Source organism: Danio rerio, chromosome 13 (assembly GCF_049306965.1).
Source record: "Danio rerio strain Tuebingen ecotype United States chromosome 13, GRCz12tu, whole genome shotgun sequence".
Classification (NCBI taxonomy): domain Eukaryota; kingdom Metazoa; phylum Chordata; class Actinopteri; order Cypriniformes; family Danionidae; genus Danio; species Danio rerio.
Window position 1 is genome coordinate 13,985,067 of NC_133188.1, and position 26,113 is coordinate 14,011,179.

At 36.0% G+C, this 26,113-nt stretch overlaps 1 protein-coding gene across 3 annotated transcripts in view; it reads right to left on the bottom strand.

Annotated features, from left to right (window-relative positions):
* Positions 1-26,113, bottom strand: part of pimr47 (Pim proto-oncogene, serine/threonine kinase, related 47) — a 149,646-nt gene that overhangs the window by 68,565 nt on the left and 54,968 nt on the right. The window contains exons 8-9 of one of the 3 annotated variants that reach the window (XM_073920765.1): positions 20,752-21,041; positions 20,053-20,642 (exon numbers count right to left, since the gene is read on the bottom strand). The exons of the other annotated variants lie outside the window; for them this stretch is intronic. Of the exons in view, the coding sequence (XP_073776866.1) occupies positions 21,037-21,041 (5 nt within the window). The 3' untranslated portion in view covers positions 20,053-20,642; positions 20,752-21,036. Of the gene's footprint in view, positions 1-20,052; positions 20,643-20,751; positions 21,042-26,113 lie in introns of those variants that run through there. 3 annotated transcript variants of the gene reach the window in all.

Here is a 26,113-nt window from a genome sequence, read left to right on the forward strand (position 1 = left end):
CTTTCTGCGATTTGTGCTACATTTTGTTAATTTATTTACAACTGTTTTGGCACTGCTTGACAAAGTTAGCAACAATTTATTTCAAGTAATAAAATAATTAATAAAAAATCCTAAAAAACAAACAAAACAAAAAAAAACATTTTGTAATTGTGTTTAGACACACTTGCACTGAATCTAAATATCTTCAGGTTTAGATTTTTTTTTTTTTTTCAGTATGTGTGTGTTGGCAATGAAATGATCACAATACATTTTTACAAAAGCGATTCTATAAACAAGGAAAGGAAAATGCAAGTACCACTTTTATATACTAATGTAATGATTGAAATAAAAGGTCAAAATCAAGGTAGAAAAATGTTCCCCCATTATTTACAGATCCTTTTAAGCAAAAATTAAACATCATATTTATTATGATTTGCCCTTATTATATTAATTCATTCATTCATTTTCCTTCAGCGGTCGCCACAGTGGAATGAACCGCCCCTTATTAAATTATAAAAGAATAAAAATAATGTATTATATTTTAAATGTTTGAAAACCTATTACTAACAATGGGGTAAAACCTACATGTTTGAAGTCGTTAAAATAATTTTGGGTTTGCATAGTGATCCTCAAATAGAGTATTTTAATATGTCATCACATCATTACATACGCCTAACCAACTTGCTACACAGATTGAGATTTTCTTTTGTAAATCATGGAGAAAAGTGTAGCAAAGAAATGTAACGGGACACTTTTAAAATATAAAAAATTCAAAATTGGATTAAAACAACGATTGCCTTGCATTTGAAAATGATTTAGAATTCTGTACTCCAACTATTCCATAAAGAGGAATAGTTTTTACTTTTGACGTAGAACTTTATTGTTAGAAAACAGTGAAGTCTTTCTTGCGAAACAGTGTCTGTGTCTGGCAAAAACAAACTGATTAAAAAAAAATGAATGTTTTATTTTAGCCATCATAACTGTAAAAATACTCCAGACAGAGTTGCTCAATGCAAATCCATGATGAGTGTCTTTGGTTATGTAATAGCAGCAGCATCATACTGAAGATGCTATACAGAGATTAGTTGTATTTTATAATGTTTTTCTACTACAATACAGCACAAGAGCTTGAGCATTTTCTAAAGACAGCAGAAAGATGCGAAGATAACAAAGCTGTAGTTTCTGTACCACAGAAAACAATACCACTATTGTTCTGTGTCCACCAGAATGTTTTTGTGCTAAAAATACCTAATTTGATTACGTACTGTATACACCTCTCCAAGTATAACAGCATTTTTTTGATATCGATATCTTTGATTTGGTAAAGTCTTTAATCTCCAGAGACGTGCTGTTTTGAAGGCATTAAAGAGCAGTGAAGTGAGATGAATTAAAAGGGGCTGCTCGCCTCTCTTTGTCCTCTCTTCATTAGAACTGTCTGAGTAAAAGCGGGACAGACCCAAGTGCTTGTTTAGAGATTAAGGGGAGAAGAAGAAGGGAAAAAAACTCCCATTGAGAAATTCCCTCAGTAAGCAGGGCAGTGCCACCCAGGAGAAGATGGAGAGGTGTGGGTTTGGGTGGAGGCCAGTCAGAATCAGGTTCACAAAAACAAAAATAAAAGAACAAGATATATACAGAAATCATAAATGGTCATATTAAAATGCAATATTTAAAAATAGTCTTATTCTTATAACCCTCATGTAAAACAAGCAACATAAAAATGACAAAATAAGTGATTAATTATTAAATAAACATGTAAATTGTTAATTAACTGAAATATTAACTCCTTTAAAGCTACTTAGTAATCTAAATAATTTATATTAAACATGTATAGCTGAAAAAAATAGAAACAATCTCTGCAATACTAAAAAAGAAAACAGCAATATTATTTCTTCCAGGTCGGATTTTATTATTCAGACTTCCACAATCAATAATGAGTATTGATACTTAAATAGAGATTGTATGGCTGTTCATTTCATTCATGGTACTGCTGTCATTCTACTGTTAATTTGAGAGTCTTATTTTTTTTCTTAATTCAGATGTGTGGACTATAAATTTGTTTACATGGCCATTCCATATCGTTAATATAGTCAAAGCTAAATGTTCAAGATTTCCGTTTCCCCTACAAGTCCAAAGACATGCACTATAGGTGAAATGGGTAAGCTAAATTGTCTGTAGTGTATGTGTGTATGTCCTGGTCCTCCAGGTGTTGAGCGGTGGGCTAATGACCCTCCTCGTAAAAATTATGGAAAAATGGGCTGACGATCAACAGCCAACAATTATGTTAAGAAAAACACCAACATGGTGCGACAAAATATCAACTTCGATATAAACAGCCCTGGGACTAAGCAAGCAAAGGTTCTAGATTATATGTGTAATCAGTTTATACCTAGCTCTGCACTGTATTTTTAAGCTATTATTACATATGAAAAATTAACTAATGAAAAACTGTAACATGGTTGACGTAACTCATACAGATTTCAAAAACAATAATACTAATAATTATTATTAAATAAGCACCAAATTAGCAGAAAGATTTCTCCAATCACCAATAATCCAGCTCCTCCATGATAGGAAAATGGACAGTTTATTAATATAGTTCAACAATTTCAGAACATTACTGTTTTCAGTAAAAGTTTTTTTTTTTTTTTTTAATGCAGCATTTTCTTAATTTAAACTGTGACACTGTGATTTTTTTATTTGTATTTTTTTTATTTGTAAAGTCGGGACAGGAGCAATTTAGGGCTAGTTATCACTTGGATAAGAATAAATAATGATGTGATTTAAAACAGGTGATGTGAATACGGGATTGTAATTATGATTTGGTACAAAAGCAGCATCCAAGAAAAGTCTAGTCCTTTAGGAGCAAAAATAAGCCGAAGATCAACAGTTTGCCAACAAATACATGAGAAAATTATTGAAATGTTTAAAAACAATGTTCCTCAAAAAAGATAGAAAGACATTTGGATATTTTACATTTAACAGTGCATAACAGTTTATTTTATTACATTTTTTTATATGAAACTGCTTTGACACAATCTACATTGTAAAAGCACCATACAAATAAAGGTGAATTGAATAACATAATTAAAAGATTCAAGGAATTTAGAGATATTTCAGTGTGTAAAGGACAAGGGCACAAGTCTAAGCTGAACTACAGAGTTTTCTGAGCACTGCATTAAGATCATCATTTATCTATAAGCAATATCACCAATTGCAACATAGGCTCATTCTGATAACGCAGGCCTACAAACTTTTCTGAAGATCGCGAATTATGAAGCTAGAGAAAGGTATGGCTGTATTTTTTCTTTAAAATGAATGATACGAGGCGGTATGCCACCTCTATACTATATGTTGTATATAACAATCTGATTTGTGCTGAATCTCTTTTGTAAGCATTCTGAATCCTTAAAAAGAAAAGAAATATTGCACTTCCTGTTTCTCTATAATTTCTCCCTCTTCTGGTTTTTACTTGTTTTCGTTTCTCTAGCAATGGATAATTATTTCAAATGGGACTTGCCTGACACATCCCTTAGCTCAATGATTCTCAGTCCTAGTCCTTGCGACCCCCGCACTGCTTATTTTGCAAAACCAGAGAAAGGCATGACTACATTTTGTCTTTAAAATTAACGATACAGGGCGGTATGACACTGTTTCTTTTATCTCTACCTCCGTATGGACAGCTTTTCCGCTGTTATCAGTTTTTCCGGTAGCTCGACACACATTGGTGGACTTGAGATGCAATTGGTGTTTTTTAAAACAATATTGGTTGGGTTTAGGGAAGGGGGAGGGTGGGGGATCAGTCGATTTGCCAGTCAATCAGTCAGTCAGTTGCACAAAACATCTGAACCAGACATTTTACTGGTTTACATTTTTTACAAATACAAGAGCACTTTGACATCTGTAATTGTATAGCTGACTGTATCCCGCACTGCTTATTTTGCATGTCTCTCGCATTTAACACCTAATTTAAATACAATCCAGGCTCATTCTAAAAACATAACGATATGAGCGTCAAATACCTCCCAGGAGGTTTTTTCAGTTTTTGTTTTTGCGAACCCACCATAGGCTGCTGTGTATGCTTTTTAAGATCACAAAATTCTCGTGCGAGTGCCATTCGTGATTGCTCTTCTTGTTTAAATCCACCAGAGACCACTGTCGACTGACTGACTGACTGACTGACCCACCCTCCTCCTTTCTCAAACCCAACCAATAGTGCACTGTAAAAAATAAAAAGTTGAGTAAACTTAAAATTCTAAAGCAACCGGCTGCAAAGAAATTTTGAGTTTACTCAACTTCAGTGGTTGAAGTTGTGCCAAATTATTTTTTTAAGTTGACTGAAATGGCTGGTTTAAGTCATGACAACTTTCAAGCCTAAGTTCATTTAACTTGTCATTATGAGTTTGCCTAAAATTAAACAGGGGTTGAGTAAACTGTAATAAATGAGTTGGCACAACTTAACAGAAGTTCAGTTAACTCAAAGCTGTGCAGCTGGTTGCCTTAATTTTTTAAGTTGATTTAATCTTTATCTTTTAATTAATAATTTTATGGAAATCTTATATCTGCGCTTCTCAAACAAATACCTGTATGACTCTAAGTATGAAGTTAAGAGATTACAAAACACACTATAAAACACAATATCAAAGAATATATTTATTGACAATTCTGCAAACAGCTTTCTGTCCAAATGAAATGTACTGCAGTCCAGAGAAGAAAAAGAGGCAACAAAAAGGTAAATCCTCAAATCCTATATTGCCTTTTAAGTGCTCGATATATATATATATATATATATATATATATATATATATATATATATATATATATATATATATATATATAAGTTAAGCAAAAGTAATATTTAAAATGCTTGCACTATCAACATTTTTTTCAAAGTGCAAGAGTAATTAGTTTTGTCACGATATTTTAATTTTGTTACCCATCAGTTCTATAATTTTAAAAACGTCCATTTCCTGCTAACATTTGAGCGTTGTTGACCATGTTTTAAACACTGTTATATTGCCATTGTGTTCACATGCTCAACAGAAAAGACTGATTGGGCGTGAAGATCATCAGTTCACCAAACTCACTGCTGTTTACTGAGTGCAGATACAGGGACACTTAAGAATTTCACATTGATCAACTGGTCTGTGTATAAGCTGACACAAGTGTTACGCTGATGTATCGACTATGCGACGTTTTGAAACACTCCAGTTTGTGTGTGTGTGTGTGTGTTTGCACTCCATGAACATCAGTGAAGAGCAGTGAAATGGTGAACTTCTCAGCCAATCACAGTCATTTATGTTGAGCTCTTGAACACAACAGCCAATCTATCAATTGGTGGGAAATGGATGTTTTTAAAATTTGAAAATGTAAAATCAAAACTGAATTTAAGTTTCGTGACAACACCAAGAGTAACACAATTTCAGTGTACAAACAAATGCATTTTGTTTTTGAAATACTGGACTCTTGCTGAGCACTGAGGATCAAGGCCAATAAACACTTTCTGAATAGTTTCAAAGATGTGTTTCAGTTCTTTGGGGTAGTTCATAATGAGGAAATTAATCAAACCAAAGAGGAGAACAACAGCTGTCGGAAGATCTTTTTCAGCACGATTTGCTCTTCCAGAACCACAGACAGGCACCTTACATTTAGGTTGGTCTGAAGAGTGGCAACATCATCTTCAACAGTGCTAAGGATGTCCATCTCCATCTCTATTGTGCAAATATCATCTGGCTCTGTGTCCTGCAGTAAAAAAAAACATAAAAAGAGGATGAAAAACAATTTTTACTGCAAAATCACAAACATCTCCAAAAAGCAAGGTAAAAAAAGCAAAGGCAAAGCAACTTAATTTGGAAACTGAAGGTAGTAATGTCAGTAACACAGTCATTTAAATACCTTCTATTTATAAAACATTTCAGGTAACACTTTTATAAAAATGAATCATTTATTAAGCATTAGCAAATAGTGAATTGATTATCCGTTAAGCATCAACTCTACATGAATAAACATTAGTAAGCTATTTAATAAGTACTAGTATCTAATAAATAAGTACTAGTATCTATTAATTAGATACTAGTACCTAATGAATAAGGACTAGTATCTAATACATAAGTACTAGTATCTATTAATTAGGTAGTAGCATCTCAGTAATAGGTACTAGTACCTAATGATTAACTACTAGTAGATAAAAATATGCACTAGTCACAGCTGGAATACATACTAGTCAAAACTGAATAGTTGATATCTCAATTAGAGATCCCATAGAAATGAATGGGAAAATTTTTAATTCATTACGAGTAACAACAGAATAGTTACTAGTCACTATTAAAATAAGTACTAGTAACTAATAAATAAGAACTAGTATCTATTTAATAAGTACTAGTATCTAATAAATAAGTACTAGCAACTAATAAATAAGTACTAGTATCTAATAAATAAGTACTAGCAACTAATAAATAAGTACTAGTATCTAATTAATAAGTACTAGTTACTAATAAATAAGAACTAGTGTCTATTTAATAAGTACTAGTATCTAATAAATAAGTACTAGCAACTAATAAATAAGTACTAGTAACTAATAAATAAGTACTAGTAACTAATAAATAAGTACTAGTATCTAATAAATAAGTACTAGTATCTAATAAATAAGTACTAGTAACTAATAAATAAGTACTAGTAACTAATAAATAAGAACTAGTATCTATTTAATAAGTACTAGTATCTAATAAATAAGTACTAGCAACTATTTAATAAGTACTAGTAACTAACAAATAAGTACTAGTATCTAATAAATAAGTACTAGTATCTAATAAAGAAGTACTAGTAACTAATAAATAAGTACTAGTACTTAATGGAAAAGATACTAGTATCTAAAATATAAGTACTAGTAACAAGAAAATAGATACTAGTACGGGCTATAGAATAAAACTTAAAAAGGCTTGCCATAGGTCATCAGCTATTGTCACATTAAACCAGATGGCACCACTTTACAATTGAAGGGCATTAATTATGGTTATTCACAGGTTAGTCATTTTGATCAGAAATTCCCAACATGTTTTAATTATTAAAAATGAAATTTGCTTTATAATTATTGTTGCAGCACCTGTTTTCACTCCCTGGTCAGCCGGACTCAGTCATGGTTGTTCTACTAAAGACTAAGTGATGAAAATGTAGCATCCTTTACAGAGGTGAAAACAGTGCTACAAACTTTTCTTTTAGGGAACAAACTGTTTTGTAACTTCAAAGATTAATTACCTGCATGAATTCCAATATTGCACACAAAAAGAGAAACTCCATGGTAAACTCCATAAAGTTTAATATGCCCCCCTTTAATCAGTGATATGATTGAATGCTAAATAATTACTTGATTGTCCAGTTGGTCCAGGGCGGTCCTTATTATCTCTCCATATCGCCCACCACATGATCCATAAAACTTGATAGCGTATTCATCCGAAAAAGAGAAGGTATCTTTGAGGTTGGTTTGAGTAATCCTGTAAAACTCAGCATAGACCTACAAACAGACCATAAAAAAATGAATAGTATGAATTGTGAACAAGGGTTATACATTTTGAAATAAATAATCTCAAATGCAAACTTGCCTAAACTCCCAAAAACATGCAGGCCACTGTTTTCGGACATCAGCTATACAGGAGGTTAAAAAAATCAAATAGTCAGTAACTGCAGCAGACTGTTAATGTGCTAATGTCAAATGTGATTTTAATGCACCTACAGTCTTTAAAGTACAGAAGCAGTCTGCGAACAAACAAAGCTGCTGCCAGGATGGTCCTTGATAGCGATGTAGTCTGTAGTGTAACTTCTCAGCTACTGTTTAAAAATTTGCAAAACTTACACTGCATTCCAAACCTATAAAAAAGTAAATAAAAATGTAACATTGCAGGTCAAATTGTTTTCATAAATTAAACTGATGTTTTTAAAAAGCTCAATATAAAATAAATATTGCAAACATAAAAAGAGAAGATTTAAATAATACATACATACATGTTACTTAACTCATAAATGGTTAATGTATGCCAAATAAATAATCATAAAAACCACAAGCTCCTGGAATACACTACTAGTGACTGTATATTTTAAATGGTATGCTAAATATTATTTTGAAGTGGTTTTAATGTTATCGCATTGCTGTTTTAATACAGACACAACAGGGTTAACAATACAGTGGTGGCCGGCCGCTCAGATATGTCTGTTTGCAACAACAATATTTCACTACATTTCCCTCCAGTTTAAGAAGCAAATTAACGTTAAACAGTCCTTCAAATGAAGCAAACTTCACAGGTGGCTAGCTTGTTAGCCCGAGCTTGTCAGAAATGATCTTCACACGATGTAACTTAGTTTTTTGGGAACATAACATAACATTTTACTTTAGATTTGCACGCTATTTAGATTAATTTTGATAATAAAGCTGAAACAAAGCTTACCTGAATCAGGAGATGGCAGCTGCTGCTGGTGAGAGGACACCTCGTGCAAAATGGCACCCGAAGACAGACTGAGCATGTGCAAAGACGGGAAGTAGATGATCCAGTGAAGAACTCAAAATGTAAAGTCTGCTCAACTTAAGTATTTACTTTCATTGAACAAACCAGTTTTAAACCTTCAGTTAACTCATTTTCAAAAGTAAACTCAACACTGAGCTCAAAATATGTCCACCCAACTTACAATTTTGATTTGAGTTAGCAATTTGCAAGTTGGATTTTTTACAGTGTGTTTTCAAAAGCACTAATCTCCCCACCCATCCCCTTTCCTAAACCCAATCGACAATTTTAAAAAGCAATCCAGAAAAAAACACCTCTCCTGATGTTTACCATGTATTTTTACCCTGCTTTTTACCCCCTGCATGCTCAAATTTATTGAGTTTGACTTAATAAAAAATTTTTAAAAAATAAATAAATAAAACTAAATGATTTGCACGGCATTACTGTTTGCAGTTATTTCAATTAATTCAATTGATTGATTAATTCAATGTCCACTTCTCAGGGCACGTATCAATGGAACAATACTCTGAAGCAGTAAGAGAAACATAAAAATATGCTACAATGGACCAGGATTGAGAACCACTGCCTACAACCTACATTTTTGTGAAATCTGAAATACATGGCTCCGGGTAAGATTCATTTCAGATACACATTTGTCTTGTACCTGAAAATTGCTGACCCAAATCCTTTTCTATACCCAACCATTGATGATACACCAAGAATCGTGGTTTTTATTTAAAACCAGACCACTTTCTTCTAAACATCAATAGGACAATCTTAGAGACTCTGGGCACACCGGTGTAAAATAGGCAATGGTGTACAGTTAGCATGAGGATCCAGCTAGGTGATTGGCTACACATGCGTTTATTTTGATACAAAATTTTGATTTGTTGCTCTGTGGCCCTGCGGTTACTGTGAAGAAAGCTCAACACTCTTCATTCCCCTCTGGCTTCAATGCACTGCATACTAAACTGCAGATGAAACAGGACTAGAAAATGGCCATCTAAGCACCACTTTTTGCACATAATCACTACAGTAGTCAGTTTTCAAAATTTTATTTTTTAAAGCACCATGCCATCACAACTTGTCCTTTATAAAAATCAGTACCTTTCCTATTTAAACAAAGAACAATCTTTTGATTGAAATGCCAGTTCATGAATGGTATATATATACCACACTGTACAGTTGGCAGGTGTACTCGTTGATCTAGCATCGAGATATACTATAAAGCCCAGGTTAAGATAACTCAAACAATTTGATTAAACCTTAAGCCATTTAAACTCTACACATGCATTGTCTGCCACTAATCAGGGACCAGGTCATGAGGGAATCCCAAGGCTTTTCCAAGCAACCTGAGAGACATAGTCCCTCCTGCCTTTCCGAAACATCTGAATGAGATGCTTGAGCCACCTCAACTGGCTTCTCTCAATGGGGAGAAGCAACGACTTCAAACTCCTTCTAGGTGATCTCTAAGGGTGCATCCTGGCATCCTGTAAAGGAAACTCATTTTGGCTAAGTGTATTCGAGACCTTGTCCTTTTGTTCATGACCCAAAGAAAATAGGTGAGAGTAGGAACATTTTGACCATTAAAACAAGAACTTTTCCTCAGTTTTTTTTTTTTTTTTTTTTTGTCTTTACTACAACAAACTGGTAAATTGAATGCATTACTATTGCTGCTGCTGCACCAATCCCTAGATACTTAAACTCCTCCATCTGGGGCAAGGACTCTCCTCCAACCTGGAGGTGGCTAGCCACCTTTTTCCAGATGAGCACCATGGCTTTGGATTTGCTTTTCGCTTTGGCGTACTGAAGAGCGGTGTTGTAGCGCGTGTTCTGATCAGCTGTGTTGTCGCGCGCGTACTGTAAAGCGGGGAAGGGAGGGCACTCAAGAGCAGTGTTGTCGTGCGCCTACTGAAGGGCGAGGCGGAGGATGTGTCACGTCGCGGGGGAACTTTTGATCATTTTGGAAGGGCATTTTCTATCCAAGACTAAAAAGGGCATGTGCATTGCACAGGTTGAGCCCTATGTGTGTATGTGCCTGATCCAGAGATCTGAGATAAACAGAGTGGATCTCATCCACCCCATCTGCTCCCCCACTACAGAGCTTGCAAACGACCTCAATGATTTCAGCTTGGGTGATGGATAGGTCAACCCCTGCATCTACGATCTCTGCTTCCTCAAAAGAAGTTGTGTCAGTGGGTTTGAAGAGATCCTCAAAGTATTCTTTTCATTGTCCAATAACATCCCCAGTCAATGTCAACAGCTCCCCCCTTTCACGACAAATAGTGCTGGTGTAGAACTGCTTCACCCTCCTTAGGCAATGGATGGTTTGCCAAGATCACTTTGAGGCTAACTGGCAGTTTTCTTCCATGGACGCACCAAACTCTTTGTAGGTCCATGTTTTTGCTTCCACAACTGCCTAGCCTACAGCACACTTAGGCCCCGTTTACACTAGTGCGTTTTAGTTTTAAAACGGCGTTTTAGAATGAAAACGATCCTCGTCCACACTCGCGTTTTACCCAGCGTTCCTGAACTGCTCTCCATCCACACCAAAACGCTGAAAACGCACATCACGTGACCACACAGACACTCTCGGGCAAGCGCTGCAGCCCATCTGTCCAGATGAGAGCTCTGCTAGTCGGACTTCTCATCAAGCATCTCCCGCTGGATCTAATCTCACTATATTTATTAAACGGGATATTTCATTCATCTTGTTGTCTTTATCTAACGACATATTCCCTGACTTTGGTCATTGGAATCTATTACTTGTTCTCAGGTAACGTGTTTTGGCTGAGCGCAAAGATAAGTTAATGATTAATGTAACCACGTAGCCTATTCTGTATATTGACTAATCGCTTGCCTTTATTTCCTATAATGTATAAACTTATTGTATGTTATACTTTTATAATGGCCATTATCCATTATTAAAACTGATATTCAGCAAAAGAGAGGGTATGTTTCGTATTTTCACTGAAATTGAAAGGAGGCAGTTGTTATCGGCTCCGTTTTGTTATAAATATCCACACAGTGAAGATGACGCTCATGCAGCACGACGCCTCAACATTTCTGCTGTCTAAGTTGCTAATATTAAAATGAAAATAGGCAGTTCCTTAAATCATGTTTACATTTTATTGTTGAGAAAGTGAAACAACGTAGCCAGGGTGATGTGAATGAAGTTATAAAGTACACTGTTCCCATTAAAGATTTACCCGTGTCCTCGGTATAGTCTGTTGTCCATATCAAACTGAGAAGAAGAGACTGCAGTCTTGATCAAACTTGCGAAGTCTGAATTTACAAGGAGAGAATGCAGGACTAAACTGTGTGTGTAGGCTACTTAATATTCAGGAAAAGCCCCAATCAGAGAGGCGAATGTCTGCAGCCCCGCCTCCATTTTCAGATGTCTCCGTTTTCCATCATCCACACTGAGACGGAGCAGCAGCGTTTCAGAATGAAAACGGCCTCTCCAGCGTTTTCGAAATGCTCCGTTTTCGGCGCTCGAGAACTCCGGCGTAGTGTGGACGGATGGCGTAACCGTAGCAAAACTTATGCGTTTTCAAACTAAAACGCATTAGTGTAAACGGGGCCTTAGCCTGTCGGTGATCATCAGCTGCCCCTGGAGTCCCACAAGGCAACCAAACCTGCTAGAACTCCTTCTTCAGCTTGATGGCATCCCTTACATCAATTGTCCACCAACGGGTTCATGGATTGTCAACACAACAAAACCACAGCTGTGTCAACAATGGTGTTAGAAAGCATGGACCACTCTGTCTGAATGTCTCTAGCCTCTCTCATGATCTGGTCAAGTTCTTCCGGAGGTGAGAGTTGAAAATCCCTCTGACATGTGGTTCACCCAGACATTCCCAGAGGACCCTCACAATATACTTGGGTCTGCCAAATCTGTCTGGCCTTCTCCTCTACCAGCAGACCCTACTCACCACTCACCACTGATTAGCTGACAGCTCTGCCTCTCTCTTTACCTCTTTAGACTTGTTAAGTGTCCAAGACAACTTGTCAAAGATCTTTTGAAACAATTACAAAGTAATTTACCAATCTGCAACCCTCTTGCTTATGGGGAAAAAATTTTGAGACAATAACGACTAAGTTGGGTAGCTACTGTATAAGAAAGTCCACACCAGCCCACTGCCACTCACTATAGGCAACTCCAGGAAACAATATACGGCCGAACTCCGTGGGATAAAACTGGCCACCAGGCAATCACATACAAGCCCAAACCCCAGGCCTGGCTCCAGGGTGGGTCCCCACTGATTGATAAAGGGTTATTGAACCACACTTAGGCCCAATCCCAATTCTACCCCTTAGCCCTTCCCTTTACTCCTACTCCTTGTTTTGTGTGTTCACTTGAAGGGGTAGGGATGTCCCAATTCACTTTAGCTTCAAGGCATAGGGCTAAGGGGAAAGAGTAGATACCCATTCTAGATGAGATTTTTCAGCACCATACTCGAAACCAAGGGGTAAGAAAATTTCCCAGAATTCACCAGTTACAACGGCCGCATAGTTGCACCCGGAAGTAAGAAGATCTACAAATTAGTAAGTTTTGTCAAATCATCATTTGTGTGAAAAACATGCTTCATGAAAAACGCTTAAATAAAAACTACTAAATTTCTTTATTAAAAATCTTTAATCCATAATAATAACTCCTGTGTAGCAGTCCCACAAAATTCTGACACTCGATGACACTGGAATACCCTGTCAGAAAAGTCTAGTGGCTGGGAATGAGCTTTCTACAGTGTCTGCTATAATGTTAATGTCGTTTTTTTGTGTGTTTACTGTACATAGATAAATATGGCCATGGTGTAAATGCACAGAACAGTTAAGATCTAATTGCCACATTAGATCATTACAATAACATAATATATGCCTTCAGTGACTTCCTGAAGATAAATACCAAAAAATAACACAACTGGAATAGTCAGGGAGGTGATCAATAACCCGATGGTCACTGAGCTCCAGCATTCTTCTGAGGAGAAAGGAGAACCTTATAGAAGGACAACCATCTGTGCAGCAATCCACCAATCAGGCCTGTATGATAGAGTGGCTAGACGGAAACCACTCTTTAGTAAATGGCACATAGCAGCCTGCCTGGAATTTCCAAAAGGCATGGGAAACAAAATATTCTGGTCTGAGACTAAAATTTAACTCTTTGTATGGAATGCCAGGTGTTACATTTGTAGAAAACCAGGCACCGCTCATCACTAGGCTATTACCATGCCTATAGTGGTGGCTGCATCATGCTGTGGGGATGTTTTTCAGCAGCAGGAACTTGAAGACTAGTCAGGATAGAGGAAAAGATAAATGTAGCAATGTAAAGAGACGTCCTGAATCAAAACCTGCTTCAGAGTGCTCTTGACCTCAGACTGGGGCGACGGTTCATCTTCCAGCAGGACAATGACCCAAAGCACACCACCAAAATATCAATGGAGTGGCTTCACAACAACTGAATGTCCTTGAGTGGCCCAGCCAGAGCCTAGACCTAAATCCTATTGAACATCTCTGGAGAGATCTGAAAATGGCTGTACACTGTCACTTCTTATCCAACCTGATAGAGCTTAAGAGGTACGGCAAAGAGGAATGGGCAAAAATTCCCAAAGACAGGTGTGCCTAGCTTGTGGCATCATATTTAAAAAGACTTGAGGCTGTAATTGCTGACAAAGCTACATCAACAAAGTACTGAGCAAAGGCTGTGAATACTTATGTGCATGTGATTTTATCAGGGATTTTATCAAGGTCTTTATTTGTAATAAATTTGCAAAAATTTCAAAAAATCTTTTTTCATTTTGTCATTTTGAGGTATTGTGTGCAGAATGTTGAGGAAATTGAATGAATTTAATCCATTTTGGAATAAGGCTATAACATAAAAAAATGTGGAAAAAGTGAAGCACTATGAATACTCTCCGGATGCACTGTATGATGACGTGTGCAGGTGCTGTAGTGGTGTCCCATTTCTTAGGGGTAAATTTTGAAGCCCTTCCCCTTCAAACTCTGTTTCAACGTCCAATGTGAAGGGGTAGGGGTACAAAAATAGAAATGGGATTGGGCCTTAGTCTGCTCTGTCACCTTGGAGCTTTTTGCCATGGAGGCTCTACGAGGAGTATTTAGCACCCAGCAACAAAGCTCTTTGGATCAATCAGGCACTCAAACACCACCACCATGAAAAGGTTCAAAAACTAATTTATAATAATAAATTAATACATATATGAGTACTGTGAACTTACTGTATTTAAGTAAACTAAACAGCGCTGTAAAACTCATTAAGTTAAAGGGATTTCAAACCATTTTTCTTAATGTAATGGTTCATCGATGTATACACAAACACACATTTAGCATGTTACATTATTTAAGATTACATTTTGTTTCTTAATTGAAATTATGTGGATAATAATAATAATTTGACTCTATATATAAACAAATGAAGACAAGCTAAAAAGTTAAAATGATAAATGACAGATGTACTGTACATAAAGTTTCAGAAGCTTTTCTATATTTGTTTACCTCATATTACCATTTTCTGTTAACTGCTTATGAACGATCATCTGACATGTTCTTGTCTATGCACTTCTGATGAAGATACATGTATAAGTGTGTATGTGTGTGTGCTGAGTTGCAGTGTTTCTCTAGTCTGCTGTAAACGAGCTGCTACACGTCTGGGAGGTGAGAAATATGAGGGCTTTAGAGTGAATGATTAAGGACTGTAATTAAAGTATTACATCGCTTTCCTAGTGCTAAGCTGAGAGAAACAGCCCACCTCAGCTCTCCTCTAACACACACTGTCTGGATCTGAGACAAACCTTCATACACTATCAACTTTTCTCATGCTTCCACCAAAACACACTCAGAATTCAAGTGCAGAACCAGGTTACTGGGGTCACTAAAGCCATTTTAAGCGAAAAGAAAATAATTATTATGATGCTAAATATCTCAAACAAAAAGTCAGTGGTGAAATAATACAATGGGTGATGAAAAATATAATTATAAGATATATTGTCAGCCTGCACGATAAGAAATAATAAAGTGAAATAAAATAAATTACTACAAGTTGTGAGTTCTAAAACTTTTACTATTTATAACATTGAATATTCATTCATTCATTTTCTTGTCAGCTTAGTCCTGTTATTAATCCTGGGTCGCCACAGCGGAATGAACCGCCAACTTAACCAGCAAGTTTTTACACAGCGGATGCCCTTCCAGCTGCAACCCATCTCTGAGAAATATATATATATATATATATATATATACATATATATGTTATATATTATAATATTATATTATATAACCATTTGGTTATATACCGCAACCCATCTCTGGGAGACATCCACACACACTTCACACACACACTTATACACTATGGACAATTTAGCCTACCCAATTTACCTGTACTGCATGTCTTTGGACTGTGGGGGAAACAAAGACAAGTGTGGGGGAGCACCTGGAGGAAACCCACACAAAGGCAGGGAGAACATGCAAACTTTACACAGAAACGCCAACTGAGCCGAGGTTCGAACCACCGACCCAGCGACCTTCTTGCTGTGAGGCGACACCACTACCTACTGCGCCACTGCCTTGCCCTAACATTGAATATCTCAAATAAAAAGATTAAATAGAGCAATGTTGGTGATCATCGGTTATGATATATATTTGGCTTTAATGATTTTAATTTAAAATACATATTATATATTTAAATAACAGTAGCACACAGTGTGTCATTTCATAGATGAAGATTGAAGATATATAAAAATTACAAAAAAAAGTCGTAATACCAAATAAAGGATATACAATACAATACCTCAAGTTACACTGAAGGATAAAAAGTCACAATTTGAAATATAACAGTAATATTAAAAGACTTAAGTTTAAACTGAAAGAAATAAAGTTATAAAGCTTTTACAACACTTTTATGAAATAGCTCAAATTGAGGAATTAACAGTCTGATCTCACGAGGAAACGTTAGTATTTTCCTTTTTGTCAGTTTTGTTTAGTTTTGGTCAGATATACGAAAATGTACGATTTTAAAAAGGAGGCGTGGCACCCAACCCCACCCCTAAGCCCAACCCTCATTGGGTGATGAGCAAATTGTACTAAATTCTACGAATTAGATCATACAAATTCATAGAAGGAGCCACTAAATTTAAAAAGTTACAAACTGCTGTGACATTGCATTGGAAATTAAACAAAAAGCAATGCTGGTGAATATCATTCAGTCATTTTCCTTTGGCTTAGTTCCTTATTTATCAGGGGTCACCACAGCAGAATGAACCGTCAACTTATCCAGTAAATGCTTTATTAAGTGGATGGCCTTTTGGACGCAACCCAGCACTGGGAAACACCCATACACTCTTGCATTCACACACACACACACACACACACACACACGGCCAATCTAAAGTCATTTAGGCTGTATGTCTTTGGACTGTGTAGGAAATCTGAGCACCCAGAAAAAAACCACACAAACACGTGGAGAATATGCAAACTTCACACAGAACTGGCTCAGCCTTTACTCGAACCAACAATCTTCTTGCTAAGCACTAAGGCTCCATGCTACCCTAGTGAACATAATCTATGATTGATATTTGGCTGTTACGATTTTGATATATAGCTAATTAGCAACAGCACATCATGTGTCATTTCAGGGATGAAGATTCAGTTGAAGTCAGATTTATAAAACCTCCTGAATTATCAGCCCCCCTGTTTATTTTTTCCCAAATTTCTGTTTAATGGAGAGAAGATTTTTTCAACAGATTTCTAAACATAATAGTTCTAATAACGGATTTTTTAATAACTGATTTATTTTATCTTTGCCATGATGACAGTAAATAATATTTTAATAGCTATTTTTCAAGACAATTCTATACAGCTTAATGTGACATTTAAATGCTTAACTAGGTTAATTAGGTTATTTAGGCAGATTAGATTAATTATTCAAGTTATTGTATAATGATGATTTGTTTTGTAGACTATTTAAAAATATATAGCTTAAAGGGGTTAATAATTTTGACCTTAAACATTTATTTTTATTGAAAAAACTGCTTTATTCTAGTCAAAAATAAAACAAATCAGACTTTCTCCAGAAGAAAAAAAAATATTATCAGACATACTGTGAAAATTTCCTTGCTCTGTTAAACAGCATTTGTGAAATATAAAAAATAAAAAAAATTCAAAGGAGGCTAATTACTTTTACACATACAGCAACAAGCAGAGAACACTCTACAGTTTGACAAATATTGCTGCTGTTGGACAACAATGTACTATTGAGTTTTTTTTTTTTAGTCGAGAACTTGTAGCAGTGTGATATGACTGTATATCAGCACTGGTGGGCGGCACTAAGGCACTTGGCCTGTGGCCTCAGGCCCCGTTTACACTAGTACGTTTTAGTTTTAAAACGGCGTTTTAGAATGAAAACGATCCGCGTCCACACTCGCGTTTTACCCAGCGTTTCTGAACTGCTCTCCGTCCACACCAAAACGCTGAAAACGCACATCACGTGACCACACAGACGCTCTCGGGCAAGCGCTGCAGCCCATGTACCCAGATGAGAGCTCTGCTAGTCGGACTTCTCATCAAGCATCTCCCGCTGGATCTAATCTCACTATATTTATTAAACGGGATATTTCATTCATCTTGTTGTCTTTATCTAACGACATATTCCCTGACTTTGGGCATTGGAATATATTACTTGTTCTCAGGTAACGTGTTTTGGCTGAGCGCAAAGATAAGTTAATGATTAATGTAACCACGTACATTCTGTATATTGACTTATCGCTTGCCTTTATTTCCTATAATGTATAAACTTATTGTATGTTATACTTTTAAATAGGCCATTATCGATTCTTAAAACTGATATTCAGCAAAAGAGAGGGGATGTTTCGTATTTTCACTGAAATTGAAAGGAGACAGTTGTTATCGGCTCCGTTTTGTTATAAATATCCAGACAGTGAAGATGACGCTCATCTTATACAGCACGGCGCCTCAACATTTCTGCTGTCTAAGTTGCTAATATTAAAATGAAAATAGGCAGTTCCTTAAATCATGTTTACATTTTATTGTTGAGAAAGTGAAACAACGAAGCCAGGGTGATGTGAATGAAGTTATAAAGTACACTGTTCCCTTTGAAGATTTACCCGTGTCCTCGGTATAGTCTGCTTTTCCATATCAAACTGAGAAGAAGAGACTGCAGCCTTGATCAAACTTGCGAAGTCTGAACTTACACGGAGAAGATTCAGGACTGAACTGTGTGTTAGGCTACTTAATATTCAGGAAAGCCCCAATCAGAGAGGCGAACGTCTGCAGCCCCGCCTCCGTTTTCAGATGTCTCCGTTTTCCATCATCCACACTGAGACGGAGCAGCAGCGTTTCAAAATGAAAACGGCCTCTCCAGCGTTTTCGAAACGCTCCGTTTTCGGCGCTCGAGAACTCCGGCGTAGTGTGGACGGTTGGCGTAACCGTAGCAAAACTTATGCGTTTTCAAACTAAAACGCATTAGTGTAAACGGGGCCTCAAGCCAATGCACGCCTCTCACCAGTGCCGATATACAGCCATATCTTACTGCTACTCGTGTGACATTGCTCATATATACAGTAGTGTCACACTTCGAGATACAAAGCCACAATTTGAAATATAAAATCCAAAAGTAATCTAACAGCAACATTTAGTGGCTAATTGATTTCTACAATCTCATTTATACATTTTAGTGCAACTTGCTCATCCTCCGAAAAGGGGTAGGTTTAGGGGTGAGGTTTAACAACATACCTCCTTTTAAAAATTGCATATTTGCATATGATTGAAATCATATGACTTAATGGGTAATTCCTCAACTACCGGCAGTTTTATGTCCTTTGATCATATATTCAAAAATATATATAATTTTGGTCAAATTCCTCTTTCTTTGTCAAACAATAAAACTTACTTTAAAAAAAATTACTACCTTTCTATTATATTTTTTTCATATTATCCAACCTCCTTTTGGTTTCAAAATCACTGTGTTCACCTTGTCGCACACCCAGAGTTTTAAACTTCAACAATGAAAATCACATTTTATTCATTCATTCATTTTCTTGTCGGCCTAGTTCCTTTATTAATCCAGGGTCGCTGGTTCAAGCCTCGGCTCAGTTGGCGTTTCTGTGTGGAGTTTGCATGTTCTCCCTGCATTCGCGTGGGTTTCCTCCGGGTGCTCCGGTTTCCCCCACAGTCCAAAGACATGTGGTACAGGTGAATTGGGTGGGCTAAATTGTCAGTAGTGTATGAGTGTGTGTGTGTGTGAATGTGTGTGGATGTTTCCCAGGGATAAGTTGCAACTGGAAGGGCATCCGCTGCGTAGAAACTTGCTGGATAAGTTGGCGGTTCATTCTGTTGTGGCGACCCTGGATTGATAGAGGGACTAAGCCGACAAGAAAATGAATGAATGAATGAATTAATTAATTAATGAATGAATATTGAATTTTAGAGTGTGGCCGGTGTACAATTCAGCATTTGGTCCTAAGGGACTAATTTATTTAATTGACAAATGTACAATTAGTAAATATTGTGGAAAGATTGGTTAAACTAGACACAAATATGATCTTAGATAATGTTTGACTGCCATAACTTATTTCATTTTGAAATAAAAGCTGTATATTGAGATGTGGTGGGATTGACATTTGTTCAGTTAACGATGGAAAAAAAATGTTTCTCTTCTTATCTAAGCTTGTCCTCTTACACATTTTAAAACTAGACAAATCGTTTAGACTTATGAGGCTATGCTACGTTAATTTTAAAACGTAAAGTTTTTTTACTCAACTTCAAAAGGCTAAAAGGGCCCGTCGTTGAAGATTGGCCCTTATACGAATTATCAACATTACATAAAATAGTTACATTTCCTAGTGTGATCATGAGACATGAGGTCAAAACTGTAATATATTCCATAGTATAAGTTCTTGACTTGTATAACTTTATGACACTTTTATTACATACATCTCAAACTGAGAAATGAAACAAAAGGAAATGTTGGAGAACATCAGTTACAGCTGGAGCTAAAACAACTGTGATTAATTTTAAAGATGAACTCTCACCAGTGTCCATATCCTCATGGTAAACAGCATCACAAAGGAGATTTGCTCACAACTGAGCTGTTTTTATAGTTTTCAGAGTGTGTATTTTGAAGTTTAAGTGTAAAAGGGCCCCCTCCTGATGGACAAGAAAAGAGAAAACCGCACTCAGTGGGAAGCAGTGAAGTGTGTGTGTGTGTGCCGTAGGTGTGTGTATCTACGGGGCCTCAGTTAAGTGGTTGCGTTACCTCTCATGTGGAGCAGGCGAATCGAGGGGCGAGTCGGGGCGGGTCAGCAATGCCTAAGGTTGTCCATCATTATTTTTACGCCTGTCGGATCATATGAGTTTGGCCAGGAAACGGTCAGCACTCTAGCTAAGGGTGGGGGTCAGTGGGTGGAGTCAGACACACTCAGAAGCTCTTCCGAACAGAGGATTATGATCAACAAAGCAGATCCCACACCTGCATCCATCTATCCAGAGGAGGAGGAGGTGGAGGGCACTTGTTGCTGTGTTGCAGTGGGGCGAAAGATCTTTAGCCTCGGGGGGAAATGGGCATTATGTGATCTCCTTTATGCTCCTGTACAGTTGATCATGCAGCCCAAAGTACAATTATGAATTGATGTGCCATCTGACATTTACTTCTAAAATGAGCCTTTATTTCCTGTGTGTAGGATCAATAATTTTACTTTTATAGTAATGAATGAGTTATTTTAAATGTGTCTTTAAAGTAAAAAAAGCTTAACAAACATACTATCAGAAGGGAAAAATGCTCATTTAATAAGAAAACTTCAAATGTCACTAGTCTTTTGCTTCTAAACTTTAAAATACTAGTGCCATTGATATACGTATAGTCATAACTGGGAAAAGTTGATGGGATAGTTCACTCAAAAATGAAAAAATATTGTTATCCTTTACTCTCTCTTTACTTGTTTCAAACCTGGTTAGAGTTTCTTTCTTCTTTTGAAAAACAAAGAGGATATTCTGAAGAATGTTGGAAACTGATAGCCAATGGCTGCCATAGTATTTGTTTTTACTTCTATGGAAGGCAATGGTTAGTTTTCCATCATTCTTCAAAATCTTCTTTTGTCTTCAACTGAAAAAGAAGAAAAAACTTAAACATGTTTGAAACATCGTGAAGGCGATTAAATAGTAAAATAAAAATTATTTTATTTTGCAGTTAAAAGATTTGGGGCCTTATCATACACCCGGCGCAATAAGGCGAAAGACCTTTGTTTGCAGTGACGCGTTGCTATTTTCAGACCAGCGCAACCCAAATTTTCCCATATTCCGTCACGTTGTTTAAATAGCAAATGCATTTGCGCCACTTTGTGAACTTATGGATGTTCCGGTCTAGAGAAGAGATGTGTTAAGGCGCATTGTTGGCACACTGCTATTTTGAAGCAGGTCTACAGTTCAGCGCAGCATTAGTTATGCGCCTTAAACGCGTACACATTGCTTAACAGGATGTATAGCACGGGAAGTACAGCAATATGTAAATATCTTACAGATAAAAAAATAATTAAAGGATTAAAATATTACAAAAATGATTACTTTCTACATAAGTATAATAAACACTGCCTCCATGCCTTCTTCATAACGGGGGGCTTTTTCAGTCTATTCATGACACCTTGCTTTTGTATAACATTATTAGTAGTAGTATTTATTATATGCATATTTGTATTTGTTTTCTTAAAACAAGCTTAGATTTGTCCACCTATCAAGTTTTGGACCATATGGAGCACACTTGGACATAACACAGTTTTTTGACCACGCTTTGTTATTATTGTGTATTTATTCGTTTGCTGGAAAGTTACAGCTGAATTTAGAAATAGTTTTGAAACAAATCTTTACACTTAACAAACGAAACTAAATATGTAGGATAATACCGTTTCCTTATCCACGATAAAAAGCGAAAGAAAAAATTAAAAAGGCCGAATGGAGGAGGTTTGTTCTTTATCTTCTCTCTGCAAATGATCTGTTGACCAGTTTTTACACTAGTAAATGCCCCATAATGCAACTGACTCTTAAAAGAAATGGGAGATGAGGCTCTGATCGATTTATTCTCAAAACAAACCCATAACTTATTAAGAGAATAAGCACAACCCTGTTAGACCATGCGCTGGGGCACAATCCATATTCTTCTGTCCTTAAAATTGCAAGAGTGATTTTGGACATGCCCATAATGCTTTTGCGCCTTTTAAAACTCTCATCCTACACATCTTTAATATCAAATGCAACCAGCTTCATAAAAAACATAAACAAATATTTAAGAAATATTGCATCTATGTAAAACTGTAAATGAACTGGCTGTATACCAGCCATATTTATATGATTCAATCAACCTTAACACATTAATAAAAAGTAATATTCATAGATCAAAACGGTAAGAAACATCTCTCTATATGTTAAAAACTGACTATTTTTGCAGTGCAGCATGCAGAAATAGCTGAGTGCTGGAGTCGGAGTGAGGGCAGAGAGGTTAGACGAGTATACAGAGTGAGTGTGAAAGTGAAATACAGAGGAATGTGTGTCGCTGCCCTGCGTCCCCGTCCCTCTGTTCCTTGCTTTTATTTTTTAATTGGAGCCGGATTGTAATTTGCAGCTCTCCGGAGGCCGCTCTCCCTACAGGGGTGTAATAAGCTATTAGGCGCTCACCCTCTAACGCCTAACACTAATCGACACGGACAGGCCTTTGTGCAGTACTGGGACAGGGGCCGCTATTGTACAGAAGACCTCCTGCCCTGGGATAGCAAGGTCAGCTCGGGGTGCGAGGAGGGAACAGCTTCTCTTCATATAACCCGAGAAACAAAACAAACTCTAACACTTTACGCGTCCTCTCGCTTCACTGCCTGTCAAGCTGATCACCTTGTAGAGCACTTATATAGTTAAAGTGGCTTTATATCCATTTGGAACATTTATTTGGAATCTATTTACTCATATAATAATAATAATAATAATAGGAATAATAATAATAGGAATAATAATAATAATAATGTATTTTATTTATCAAGTGATTTTCTGAAACAATGTGCTAGAATAACAAAAAAAAGACAAATCTTTCACATACTAAATGTGTGCTTGCCTCTTATTTTATTGTTTGATATATATTGTCGTCAATCCCAGTTGTAAGAGCAACAAATATTAACTTGACTTCTAGTTGATCATTTGGAAAAGTGTTTGAAAGTAGATTTTTCAGATGAATCATCTGTTGAACTGCATTCCAATCATCACAAATACAAAGACCTATTGGAACCCATATGGACCCAAGATTCTCAAAGAAATCAGTCAAGTTTGGTGAAGGAAAAATCATGGTTTGGGGTTACATTCGGTATGAGGCGTGCAAGAGATCTGCAGAGACATTTGTGCTGCCCATGACATTACAAACCACATGAGAGTGTAAATTCTTTAGCAGGATAGTGCTCCATCTCATACTTAAGCCTCCATATCAAAGTTTCTAAAAGCAAAATAAGGTCTAGGTGCTTCAGGATTGACCAGCCTAGTCACCAGATATGAACATTATTGAGCCTGTCTGAGGTAACATGAAGCATTGAAAAAGAATCCAAAGAATCTTGATGAACTCTGGGTATCCTGCATGAATGCTTTCTTTGCCATTTCTCATGAATTTATTAAGAAGTTATTTGAATCATTGCGGAGATGTATGGATGCAGTCGTCCAAGCTCATGGGAGTCAGACACAATATTAATTCTTTTTCCACTGCAGCATGACTTTATATTCTATACTGTACATATTTCTGTTAAGTGGCAATACTTTTGTCTAAGCAATGTCAGATCTCACTGTCCTAATTAAATAATTAAAAATCAAGGCCTGATCATATTTTAATATGGTCAAATAATAAAATCTAGAGGCCTTTGTCTTTCATATAAGCCACTTCTGAAACCAAACGATCAACTAGAAGTCGAGTTATTATTTGTTGTTCCTAAAACTTGGATAGGCGACAAGACTTTTGTCAGATAGTGTATTGAATAAAAGAAAAGAAAAAGCTAAAGCCAAATGACTTCAACACATCAAAATTAATTGTGTTGAGATAGGATCCTTTAATTAATTACCTTTAATTATTACCTTTAGTATAATGGGATTACTTTACCAATTACTTATTCTGAACAGTATCACATCACTGTTACTTTACTTATTAATGAAATCAGTTAGCCTTTAGATCAGAGATGCCCAAACTAGGGCCCGCCGGCCAAGGTTGGCCCATAGTAACCTTTGATTTGGCCCACCATACCATCTGAGTAAAGAAGGAGAATGATGGGGATGGTTAAGGCACTGTCATATCTAATTTAATTTAACAGTTTGTTTGTTTGCTTTATTGCTAAGATGCAAAAAACAGAAATCAAATGTTTCGATGAAATGTTTTAAATGAATCAAATTTTATCTTGCATGTATCCAATAAATAGAAGACAATGCAGACATCAGTGAGCAAATGAAGGGAACGGCACGTTCAGCTTGATTAGTGTATTCAGCATTGAATTCCACTGTGTTATACAGTAAATGTGATTGTTAATGTTTTTATTGTAAAAAGTTATAATTGAAAAAAATATATATATACTGCATTAGATTATACGATTTAAAGTCAAATTTTCTATTTATGTTTGAATATTATTATGAAAAAAAATAACCTAAGTTCAACCTTTTTGTAATATAGTTTGGTATATTTACATTCAGCCCATAGCTCTCAATGATACTTGGTTTTTGGCCCTTTATTAGAAAATGTTTGGGGACCCAACAGATGAACAGTAAAGACAGACATGCAGTTAAGGCATGCAAAAATAAGTTTTGATAGAGTTGTTAAATTACAGTTGTCACATAGTTGTTGAATCATTTCAATCACAAACAAATTTATTCACAATCAATTACAATAAATAATAAAAAATTGTATTTAATTGGGCAACTTCTTTACATTTTATATTCTATATAAAATGTTCCAAATTTAACTTCAAAGACAAGCATTTTCACCACACAATGCAATAAAAAAGTAGAATACAAAAGCTAAAAACAATTCTAGATAAAAAGTACAAAACAAGATATTAGTTTTTAGAAGCATTTAGAAAGATGTTTTTTTCCCCAAAATTGGCTACAGCTAAAGAAACGGTCATAAAAACTAAAAACGACTGTAGAACTCTGTTTTGTTTAAGCTTAAATTTTAAGTTGGGAAAAAGCTAAAAGATTACTTGTAACAGGGTCCAGTACATAAAGAATGACATATTATTATTTTCTGAATGTAATATTATTATTATTAAATTTTATTATCAATTTACATCATGTAACAAAAATGCAAAAACATTATTAAAATAAGCCTCCATTCTTAAAAAAATAATGGTTCATTAATTTAATAGTGATCTTAAAACCTTCTAGTGAAAAATAAGTGGTTGTTTTAATAACATGATTGAAAAATTCTTTGAGAAACCTAAAATGCTTTACAATCACTATTTTGGAGTCTTTATTTTTAAGAATGTTGCCACAGAAGTATCACAGCTGAATGGTGAATCCAGCATAACATTAATCACAAGCTCTGTATGCGTAGCATAATAATGGAGTTGTGTGTGTGCGCAAGTGTGCGTGTGTGAATGAAAGACACATGTTGTGCC